The sequence below is a fragment of the Parambassis ranga genome, chromosome 17 (assembly GCF_900634625.1).
Source record: "Parambassis ranga chromosome 17, fParRan2.1, whole genome shotgun sequence".
In the NCBI taxonomy this organism is placed as follows: Eukaryota; Metazoa; Chordata; class Actinopteri; family Ambassidae; genus Parambassis; species Parambassis ranga.
This window is the reverse complement of record NC_041037.1, coordinates 9,317,861-9,330,235: the sequence shown is the minus strand read 5'-3', so window position 1 is coordinate 9,330,235 and position 12,375 is coordinate 9,317,861. Positions and strand designations below refer to the sequence as shown.

General features: G+C 42.0%; 1 protein-coding gene across 2 annotated transcripts in view; it reads right to left on the bottom strand.

Annotated features, from left to right (window-relative positions):
* The window catches only part of gpc1b (glypican 1b), a 52,256-nt gene extending 41,038 nt beyond the window's left edge, over nt 1–11,218 (bottom strand). Inside the window, exons 1-2 of one of the 2 annotated variants that reach the window (XM_028427531.1) lie at nt 10,928–11,218; nt 10,255–10,794 (exon numbers count right to left, since the gene is read on the bottom strand). In XM_028427531.1, coding sequence (XP_028283332.1) covers nt 10,255–10,414 — 160 coding nt within the window. In that variant the 5' untranslated portion in view covers nt 10,415–10,794; nt 10,928–11,218. The remainder of the gene's footprint in view (nt 1–10,254; nt 10,795–10,927) is intronic. The other variant, XM_028427529.1, reaches the window with a different exon arrangement.
* Nucleotides 11,219–12,375: the final 1,157 nt, after the last annotated feature.

Sequence of the window (12,375 nt, the reverse complement as noted above, 5' to 3'; positions counted from 1 at the left end):
TGTCTTAGAAGTCTGTGCCAAGCTGCTCCACAGGTTAGACTGTAGTTGAAGTGAGTGGGTGTTATGGATGGAACAGAGATGATGCAGGTTCACTACTGCACATGACATCTTTTTCCCAAGACAGCATATATATTTATATATTTTTGAGCCTCACTTTCGCATAATGGGTGGAGGTGAGAGTCATATAAAAACAAGTTTAGAAGCAGTTATACCAACACAATGATTTCTCAATAGTTTCAAGTGAATTAAAAATATAGCTTACCAATTTTGATTATACTTAGGGTTGAATTTATGTGTAATCAATTGTAGCCACTTTTAAATGAAAGGTGTGAGCTCTCTCAGATTGCTAGCTGTCTGCCACAGCTCCACTCATATTCCACCACTTCACCCAGATTTGGATTAACAAGGAATTATACGAACTCAGGCACTTTGAGGTCAGTGACCACAAACACAGCTATCACACAGGATTTATCCAACTTTATGCACAGGGCTATGGTATTATATAGATGTCTTACATCTGTTTTTCTGCCATTAGATCCTTCTTGATTTGTTTTCAAGGTAGATGGATTAACTGGGTCATGATATATTTGAAGGATAGGGTGCACATACTGACAGATCTTTGTTTCCAAAAAATAAAGTTGCCCAAAATCAGGAATGTGTTTAAGGGACTGAGAATGGATAGAAAGCAGGAAAGTGACTAACAGGAAGAGTTCAGGGAAAGTCAGAAAAGTGGAAAAAAAAGAGCACAAAAATAAGGCTTAGGTAATAAAAAGCTAATCCTGTACCAGCAAACAGGATGACAATTGACAGTAATTACATATTTGCCCCTATAATTATGAGCTTTTTTTATGCGACCCTCTTCTCATAAGGCCTTAGTAATCCTCTGGTCATTCCCGTTTCTCCATCTTCAGACAGCACCTCCAGATCTAAATAGCAGGGGCTGGTCAAGCCAAATAAGCAAACCACCATGGACTACAGGGGCTTTCCTTCGCCACAAGTAACGCTTGACGAATGATGTCACATAAAACCAGATCTCACTATCTAATTACAGAAAAATGTGCTTAGAAAGCAGAAAATCCAACAGGAGATGAGAGTTGGATTTGACTCAGAAAGAACAGAAGAAAAAGGGCTTCACCACAGACTGGGAGAAGAAGACATAAAGAGGCTGCAGCTCACAGCGAGAGCGGCTCGTTCTGGTTGCTACAAGAACTAATGTTATGAAGGCAGTTTAAGGCAATTATACAGTGGAGATCTGAAAGAAATGTAGCGGACAGAGAAGCAGACATGCAAGTGAGGATCATAGAGTTCTACAGCCTGGAAAAACTGAGCCTGCGAGGGAGATAATGAAACAACGCAAAGATTTTACCACAATCAAACACAGAGTAACGGATGTGAGGAGAAAATTGGTTCCCAGAAAGATTTTTTACAGAATACATAAATCACTATTAAAACACTGACTTTAAATGGATGATATTAAGAACTAATTCATCTTGATCCCCACATTGCTCCTGGATCCCAAACCCGCAGATGACAGAGGAGGGTGCAGTCATGTTCCACAGACAATGAAGATTTCCCCATTAAAATAGATTTTTGTTGAAACATGTGGATTTAATGTTGAGACCACAAAATACGTTTTTAAAATTAGATCACAGCGATACGGAGTCAAGAAAATCACCGACAAGGAACGGAAAGCCAAACTAGCAAATGTTTTTGGAGAGCGTCTGCAGTAAATTTACCATGAAAAATAAATGAATTCACAACTTCCTCTGCAGGAGCAGATAGGGGAAAGAATGAGAGAGATAAAGCCTCAAAGGCAGAAAAAGGCTCAGAGAGCGAGAGAGGAGGCAGGAGGAGGAAATAATTAGAAACAAGTGTAAAAATGTTTGTCTCCATGAGAGGAAATCTTCATGAAACTATGAATGCCAAGCAGTAGCAGCTATGGTGTGAAACCACATGTCTACAGCTGCTAAAACACACACACAAACATCCTGCAATGTGAACAATTAACGAACAAAAAAAGAACTGTCAGACGGTTAGAGATCCCACGGAGGAGGTTGCTGTTTTGTATGTTGAAGCAGGGACACAATGTTTACATGTCGGCTGTGAGGAGAGGAGAGGTTTGAAACACCTGCCTTACAAGTGTAGAAAGACGTGCACTCACTCACAGTTCAGTTTTTGTACAAGACATCAGCTATAGCGTCTTTAATAACAACAGAACGGCTTATCAAAGGGAAGTCTGTTGAGGGATATGTGTACTGTTGCACCTGTGTGTCCAATCTTTATTAAATCTTTATTGTGTGTCAATGCAGTGAGCTGCTGGACACATCTCAGGCATTCACATGATTTTATCATCTTTTTTTATTTATTTTATTTAGATGGCTGCAATCTCCCATCTCTTCAATTCCCATTTCCACTTTTTTTTTTATATATAATGGGGAGATGTGAGCCTGAAGGGTTTCTACATTAGAAAACATCCTTCTATTCCAATGGCAATTATATTGACTACAAAAAACTGGAACAGAAGCACTGAAAATGTGGTCCAGCTGAACAAAAGACAAGGTTAAGAAAAATGTATTCAAAGAGCTTGAAGCAGGGTCCACTTGCCCTGCTCCAAGGTCTTGAATTTAAAAAGAACCTGGATGACCGAGATTCATTGACATAAGAAATATGTAGTAGTTTTCAGAGCTTAGACTTGATTTCTGATTTAATACAGAATGTTAAACAACATTTTTTACTAGCCTTTATTTAAATATGTTGCTTCTTGCAAAGCTGGATCTGGGTGTTTGTAACTTTTGCAAGACAACGTGATGACATTTATGAGCTGTATTAAAGGTGAAAGTAGTAGCAGCATTTTTAAACTACATATTGTGTATCATTATCATTATTCTAGTCTGTCCTTCTATCAACAGGTACAAAGGGACACACATGACTTCTGCATCCATCTCTAAATCCTCCTGTTGGATCCGTAGGCCAGTTGGGAGACAGAATCACTGCAGAAGGGCCTGAGGTATCAGCCCAGCTGCCTGCCACACTGGGGTACATACTACATCAAGTGCCCAAACCACCTCAACTGGCTCTTTTCAGTAAAGAGGACCAACAGGATCTACTGTGAGCTTTTCACTTCTTTCTAAACTACTCATCTGATCTTGCTGAAAGACGCTTAATTAAATAACATTACACAATTATTGACTGAAAATCCTTATATTGCCCAAACATAATAAGCCTAATCAAAAGTATTTAAACAATCATCCTGCGTGTGTTTGTATGACCCCACGTCCCTGCTGAATGTGTTTCCATAGTGCCATGGCCACAGGATTTCCCCTCTGGGATGTGTCTTAGCCAAGGAACCAAAGTCTTCCAACAAATCCCCTGCTCCACAGCTGCAGACAGCGCATGTGTGTGTGTTGGTGTAGGGCGTGTCGTACTGTAAAATTCATACTGCGAGCTCTCTTAAAATGGTAGTGGCCGTCCTGGTTTTGGGTTTATGCCATCTGTCAAAGCAGCGGGAGCACAAGAGGAAAAGGTAGCCGGAGAAAACAGCAAAGCCAGGCTGGGAGCTGTGTACCCAAGCTCCTTGTCACTTCAAATACTCACCTAGTCTACAGAGAGCACTGCAAGAGGAGATGCGAACCACAGAAGCTTGGCATCGCACACGTACACATTTACATAACAGAAGATACAGAAAAAATGCCAGCAATCAAACACACACACACAATCTGCGCACAATGACAGCAAATGGAAAGGAAGCAGTTTAATAGCATTCTCACTTTAAAAGTCAAACAGAGTGCACACATCTGTGGCACACACAAATGGATACTCTGTCATTCACTCAGGGCACATGAACTCACATCTGCAACCATCCTCCTCCCACACACACACAGACACACACAGACACAGTGAAGGAGCCTTCTATGATGAGGGAATAATTCTCCTTTTGACACCACCAATTCCTCTGAAGACAAAAGAGGAGTCATACACCAACACACTGCAGCCTTCAAAGGGAAACAACACACACACACATGCGCCTCTTGCAATGACACTGCCACCCCCTGTGGTGACATAAAAAACTGTACGTGTGAACTCCTACTCTCACATTAGACAAGTGACAAGGAACAAAAGACAAGAGGAGCCTGAGAAGAAAGAAGCAGCTGAGTGTCGGTCAGAGAGGAGGCAGCTGATGCTCGTCAAGGTGGGGGCTTCACATACAAAATGTCCATCACTGCCCCCCGTGCAGATGTCCTGCCACTTAACCCTGGTGGTAAATAGTCGTGATTTTAGCAAACAGAAAAGGAACACTGCGACATTTTCTTCAGACACCAAAATGAGTGTTTCAAAAGCGAGCGTTCGCCTCCTTATTGAAAGGAAATGTGTTTTATTTCTGTATGGCCAAAAATGAGTCAATCGCAGTGCACTTATGAACAACAAATACAAAGAAGAGGTAGGCTTTCAGTTTAGAAAAAGGGGTTTCCATGGTGTTCAACAATATGTAGAGCAGTGGACTTGACAAATGATGCACAACCCAGGACTTGAAGACAACAGAGCAACTACTAAAGCTTATTAATTGTCAGCTTATTGATTCAACATCACCACCTTCATCCTGATATTGAAAGATGTGCAGCAGCTAGTGTTTGCTGGTCAAATGTTGCTAATGTATGCACGAGTTGCCATGTTGGTTTCAGACACTCTAAACTCTCTTCATGCCATCTCTAGTTGCTTTAGGCAGATTTAATAGTGTGAAGCTAAAAGAAAATGCAAGAATTTAGTAAAGATAAGCACTAAACTGCTGTAAACACACAGGTAGATGCAACGAACTTTTTAAACTCCCTGTATGTATCTATATTACATTCATCAGTTGGTACAAATGACCAAAAATGATGCATCATAAACATCGAGATGGTTTTGATTAAGGGTAAACTCACTGGTAATTCCATTCAAAGGCCTTTATACAAGAGGATGGATAAGGAGGATCTGTTGCTGCTGCTTCCCTGAAGAAAAACTACTTCCTGTCTGACACTCTTCTTCTACACAGGAAATACAATGACTACATGCAATACCAGAAACTGACAGTAGGTGGAAAGGAATCAAATTCTGATTGGAAAACACATTGATGGCTAACATTTTGCATATTATTGATGTGCACATGAAACAAAATCTATTTTTGATTTTGACAGTCTTGAATAAAATAAAACAGAATTCCACCTATTTTTAGCTAAAAGAAGCTATTAATTTTTTTTTTAATTCTGTGTGTGTTGCTTTTCAAAACCAGTCAACAGGGCCGAAAAGAAACAAGGAGGACAGGCAGGCACAAGTCAAGTCAGCAGTCCATCGAGCCCTTTCTCTCTCTCTCTCTCTCTCTCTCTTTCTTTCTATGGTGAACATCAAACACACTGTGGTCTGTTTCATGCTCCCTGCAGCCCATTATGGCTTAATGCTTCAAGAGGCTTCTTACTGACTTCAGCATTTTAACAACTTCAGTATATTCAGTTGGTAGGCTAAACACACACACACACACACACACACACACACACACATAAACATGCATAGACAGGAGCCCAGATGCAGGAATTGACACACTTTATACTGCAGCAGAGTTATGAGCCTGCACACTGCGATACAGAAACAACTGTTGCTTTCTCTTTAATCTGTCTGAAGAGGAAGACCAACAGAAGCATGTGGCTTTGTGCCCACATTAACCTTCAAATAAGCTGCCGCTTTCTTATCTCCAAGCCAGTTAATGAGTTCCATTCACATGTAATTCAGTGCCATCAATTAGTTATCCTCCATATGAAGAATAGGAAAGGGGACAACAGTGTGGATATGGGATGGAGATAAGACTGTACAGTCCAGAACAACACTGCACACAAACAGAATGTACTTCTAATGGTTACATTTGGTCAGCCAGGAACCATTTTTCTAATCATATATTCCATTATTCCTTACAGGTTTGCTGGATGTGCATGCAGTTATCTGTTTAACTTTAACTTGCGGTTGTCACTTTCCTGTGCACTACACTTAAAAAGATTTTATGCACAAAAGATAATAATTAAGTGACAGATTAAAGATAGTGCTCAGTGTAATTCAGACTCAGATGCCACGTTTCAGGAATATTATGAGACGGCCTTTGTAGCTTTTACATAAAGTGACTCATGCAGGGGTGTCCTGGTGCCTACAGCCATTTCATGGTGACAACCGCAGTCCAGCTGGGGACTCGCTTTTGTGAATGCCAATGCTCATCTACTCCTGTCGGCAAAAATAACATGCCAAATATACACAACATGCTTTGGGACCTTTATGTTTTCTAATAGAAATGACCACATATCTCATGGAATAATGCCTCATTTGCAAGGTGAAGTCATCAAAATGAGAAATTTAGACATACTAAACAGTCTTACATCTATAAAGTTACATGGACATTATCCCAGTATTTACAAATTACATGAGTAAACGAGTAGAGGAAGGACTTTTTCTCATAATCTGAAGCAAAATCACTCATAGCCTGACATTATAGTGCATGTTTAATTACATCTCATTTGCATATTTGAACATGGAGGGGCTTAAACTTTAAGCAGTGGGTGGTGGATGTACATACACTGTAACCACACTAAGAACTTTAATACAAGTAACATTGTTTGCATTTTATTTATTTTTGGTCTGTAAGGCAGATTCCAGAAAAGTCATCTTTAATAAATCAATCCACGCTGCAATTTTTCATTATAAAATCTATTTTTAATGTAATCTCTTTCATATGTTGCTACTCTGGTGTTGATGTTGCAGCTTCTGTCTGCCCAGTCTGTTATGTTTTTTGCTGAGAGTGGACTCTCTTCTCAATTTAACCTCTAGCTAGTGAGAAGTGTAAGGAGAAGCAAGCACACTAGCAGCCATTATCTTATCATTACCCTCAGCCAAAGAGGTGAGAGAGTCGCCCGAGGAGGTTTTCTACTCAATGTGTGAAAAACCCCATGCTCTGTTTCAACTACAATGCCTCTATTATGCACTTCAAGATGTATTCCCAAATCCCAGAGTCAGGCTGCTGAGTTCAAAACTTCTCCCATACTTCTCACGGTGGAGGCCACCATACTGATCAGTCCATATTTCCAGCCACAAGCCAGTTTTTTTTTAGTCAACCAGATTTCCTAGCAGCAGTCCCACCATATCATTAGTCAGACACTGGTGAGAAATGACACTTCAGAGCACTGCGCAGCTTACAGTCAGTATGTAGCAACCAGCTATCCCCAACAACAAGAAATCAATGGCATACCAAAATGTGACCAGCCTTCCTGCAGATGTCTCATACGGCTTGTCTCTTTGTACAGGCTTATGTGACATTGAGAATCTAATACTCATTGGTTGCCAGCTGCTTTCAAAGAGCGCCTGGCGCCTCTCTCTTTAAGAGCTGATGAGAGAGAGAGAGAGAGAGAGAGATACAGACAGAGAGATGAATGTCACCCCCCCCCAGAAAAAAAAAGACAAAAAGATAAGTCATCAAGACTGTAATGATGGGGTGGAACAGTGAGGGGGGGGGGGGGCAGCACAGGGAGGAGACAGATGAGCATCATAAAAATCAATCATCCATTTTTGGTAAACACTGACGAAAAAGAAGAAGCTGTTTCCAAAACTGATTGCACTCAGAGCATCATCACGCTCGTTTTAAGAGCATCAGTCAGTTTGTTTTATTCCTTGTTTATCATTTTTAAAGTGCTCAACTCAAAGTGCTCCCATGGTCCAGTAAGCATGCTTCAACACAATGATAACAGCTCACCCTTAACTAAATAGCTTTCTTCTGCATGGCTTTTTTCTGCAGGGAGAATTACTTAAGAATATAGGGACTATCCAGGATGTTATATGAGGCGTATCAATGTGAAAAGCAATATCTAGGAATCACTGCTCAACGCTGACTGAGCATAATTAAACAGAGACACTGATATTGTTAGAAAAGCTTCTATTTCACATTTGATAGCTTTGAGGAGCACACGTTTAAATTACTTTTTAATGGATACATGCATTTACTTCCATGTTTTATCATGCACCTTTTGTGCATCTTAAAAGAAGCTTAATAGAAGCTCATATTTCTTTTATTTTTTTTGCCAAAGAATTTTATTTCATAAACTGCAGAGGCCATGAAAAGTGGGACTAGCCGTCATTTTCAGAGTCAGCACGTCTCTCATCGTCCTCCCACTCTGTCCAGAGTCTGGATGATGTACTCAGCATGTGACCTTGAGTCAGGCCCAGCCAATACATTATCAGGCCCTGGTGTCACAGCAGGAAATACCCTCTGCAAATGTCAAGAGATCATCCACAGTATTCAGGTGGCTCATAATTTGCAGGCATAAATTAAACCTTTCATATTTTACAAGGTGTTTAATATGCCAGACCGGAGCAGAGGAATGGTTATTTATGCTTGGGAGCCAAGAGACAGGGTGGGACATGGGGAAAATATTGTCGCAGTCTCTCTCTCTCTCTCTTTGCTTCTCTCTATCCCTGATTCTCTTTCTTCTTTTTTGTTTCTCAGTATTCTGTCTCTCTCTTTCCGGTCCTCAGTGTCTGTCTTACTCAGAATACATTGACCCCAAACTTAAGTAAGCTCCACATCATTGATTGGAACAAGAGGGATAGGCGATGTCAATGCAGGACAGATTTTCTCTTTAAAGCATTATAGATTACAGACATTTGGAAGAAAAAGAGGAGGGGATCTCTAAGAGACTGGGGCTGCTGTTAATTCTGTCAAATGATTTATTCAGTGTGGTCAATCAAGTAAATTAGAAGTGTCCACTGACTACTTGGCCCTAAGTACTGTAACTCATGATAAATGGTGTGATGATGTGAGATAACAGTTCCATTCCATTACCACTCCACCCTTAGAGTTCTCTTGCTTCTCTATGTGAACAAACCATTTTGCATTAGATGTTCTTTACTTGTGTCTCGGTGACAAGGATACAGTGTGTGTGTGTGTGTGTGTGTGTGTGTGTGTGTGTGTGCTATAAAAACACAGAGCAAAAGATCATCCCGAGTGTGTGACCTTTAGTCGAAACGCTGTGGACGTCAAAGAAGCATTAAATCTGTTCTAATGGGCCGACATCGGGGGAGAAGAGTTTGTCACACTGCTGTGGCGCTCTGTGGTAAATGAATTAGACAGTGGAGAAGCAGGGGACTGAAGCAGAATCAAGTCAGTGAGGCTTTCTAAGGAAAGGTTATCAGATTGGAAAGGACTTATGCACACATCTCTTGGAGCCGTGTTGTACTCAAGACTTCACTTTTAGGAGGATGAGAGTGCACAAGGAAGAGTTTGTGTGAGCACGCAGTCTCCTGTCTTGTTCGTGCATGTATACTGTAACTGTAGAGCCTGGAATAGCAGTAAACTCTGTGTGTGTGTGTGTGTTCATATGCCTGAAAGCATTGCACTGAATTCCAGGGGAGGCAAACGTGTAATCATCTGAACAGCGCAGGGGCTTGTGACTGACATCAGACCATGAATGACACAGTGAGCAGCATCATATTTGCGTGGTTACGGCAACATGGGTCAAGTGACTGTCTGGCAATTTATATAAGGTTGGCAGTTCCCCCACACCACACAGACAGAAAGGCAGCTTGGAGAAGAAGGAAAAATTTAGGGAGTGTCAGGAAGAGCAGCTTGGAATCAAGGTGCTGATCCTGCATCTGTGTTTCCAAGATGTCAGGCTAGAGAGGATATTGAGAGTTTTATTTTTGATCAGGGATCAAACGGGCAGATCGTCTGTGGCATGTCTGTGCTGTCTTAATATCTTTTCAAAGCAGTGTTTCATCTTGGGAGATAGCCCAGAGCTAGAGCTCCTCTGCTCTACCCATGTGACATGAAGTGAGTGTGACAACAGGTTTAAGAGGCACAAAGATAGATGGCTTCTCTGCTCACAACAAAATAAACTTAAAATGATGTAGGTTTGCGCAGCAGATGTTACTAATTCACAGCTTCCTGCAGGCCACACTGAGAACTAAATTAGGAGCGTGTGAAAGAAGTGCTGTGCATGGCAACCTACAATCATTCATTGAAGATAGGATATGTCAACAATACTTAGACACAATAAATGGCCACTGTAGGTGCCCCCAAAATAGACTGACATTCCAAGGGGGACTTGCAAAGGGATTATGGTCCACAGTGTGCAGCCTCTTGTGTGTTATATTAAACATAATTAAACATAATTTCAAAAAAAAAGAATTATATTTGGGAAGGATAGGATTCATTCAAAGGTGCGCACCACACCAACTTGGTCAGGAGCTTACCTGATATCTCTGACTGAGGGACCCCTTCCAGAGAGAATCCCTTTACGCCGTAAAACTGCCTGATATCCGAACAACTCCGGGCTTTGCTGGTGCCTTTGTCCCCATAGGCTGGTGCCGTTAGAGAGCACAGTGCCAGTGCAGCTATGATGAAGGAATCCATTCTGCTCGTCCCCCCCGTAGATATACGGACTTCAAGTCAAGTGCAAATCCGACCAAGACACGAAGCGAGACAGTCCTAAAATGGGAGCACTGGAGACTCCCTGAGTGTGAAGCAGTGCTACTTAGTGCTGCTGTGCGTAAAATATCCTCCACCTTCCTCTCTCCGTTCTGCTCTTTTAGTGCGTCTGCTGAGACTCCGCGCACTGCTGCACGGCACAGGAGCGATTCCTCACAGCGCAGAGGTCCCGTACGCTTCTCACTATTTCACACCGGCCCAGTGTGGACAGGAAGGGAGCTTTATTATTTTTTCCCTAGATAACAAATCTCTCCTTGCAGGATAAAGTGCAGATCTCCTGCCTCACTGTTTGCCTTCTGGCTCACCTACAGCAGAGAGAGACAGAAGCAAGAGATGATAAGAATTAGGTTACGCGTTTCCAGCTGAAATATTTTAAGTCATGTCAGAAAATAGCACTGCGCTCGGCTGACGCCTTGCAGCCTGGTTCTGTTTACTCACGCCTACCGGCTGTGACGGCCCGGAGGGATCTGAGTAAAAGAGGTGCACACACAGGCAGATACCGCAGCTCAGGGCTTTTTGAACGATGCTATGCCAGCGCTGCCACTCTGTGGCATGAGAAGGAGGCGGGGAGAGAAACAGCGAGCCACAGAGAGAGGGAGAGAGAGCCTACTGTGGGTTTGAATCAACTCTTACTGCCCCTGTTCCGGCTTCTTAATTTTGGACATGTTCAGATTAACAGATTATCTCTTAGTTGCTAGATAATGTGTGGTCTGGTTTTCAGTTGAGGAATGCGCGCTATACGCGTCCTGACAGCTTGGCCAGGTGTCACACAGGTGGACTGTGGGCGTCCCCCCTCCAGCCCTGATACCCAAGCACCCGCCCACAACACAGGTCAGTGTTCTGTGTACCTTTCCCCCCTCTCTCTGCCTGCTTCTGTAGAATTTCTGTATACGTGAGTCACATCACTCCTCACTCCCCATTAATCGGCCAGCAGGTCTCTACCTGCCCTGTTTACCTGTCACCTGCTGAATGCTCTCATTATCTTCAGTTTTACTGTGAGACAATGTTGTGATATTTTCACGTTTGACTGGAGAGAACAAAAAGCATTTTCACCTGCAGGTTTATAATAAAATCTTGCATGCAGAACTAATCATGCCCTTTTAAAGTTGTGTTGCAGTAAATACAGCTTCTGCTTTTTCTAATGTCCCAGAAGAACATTTATTTACAGGCTGATTAGCATTTTGTGTTTCTTATAACATCTGTTTATTTATTTATTTTTAGTTTCATGTGTTAAAAAGCCTCTCAAGAAACTGTCAGTTGATGTGAAGTGACTCTATGGACTTCTTGTGTCATATAAATAAGGAAGACATCCCTCACTTAAAATAATGTCCCATTAAGTCATCTCAGTGTGGGAAATATAGAATCAGACAGCGTTTTGACAGTGTCACTCCTGTGGGAGTTGCTTTTTAAAGGGTTGTTTGCAGAAGAAGATGCCAACGCAGATTATCACGGTGACACATGGAAAAAAACTCCAGTACAGCCTGAAATAACTGACCGTCACACCACACAGAGAGAGAGAGAGAGAGAGAGAGAGAAAGGGGAGAGCCACATGGCAAAGAACGGTCATTCCCTGTCTGTAAAATTGTTCTATTTATGAAGTCAGACTTTGTTTATGAATAGATTAGGACGTGTTACTTTATAATTAGTCTGTACCTCATCACAGGATGAGTCCGAACACAGAGGAGAGGCATGTCACATATCGCTGAATGACAAATCTTTACACTCTGCTCTGACAGCTCTGGAAGAATTACGCCTTCGTGTCGTGCATCATACACATACTGCTGTGTAGCTGACCCACACAGCAGAACAGACAGAAGCCACTAAATAGGTGTAACAATGTTGCTTCACTTGTTGCTGTGAGGGGGGAAAGCAAGAAGCACATCTGG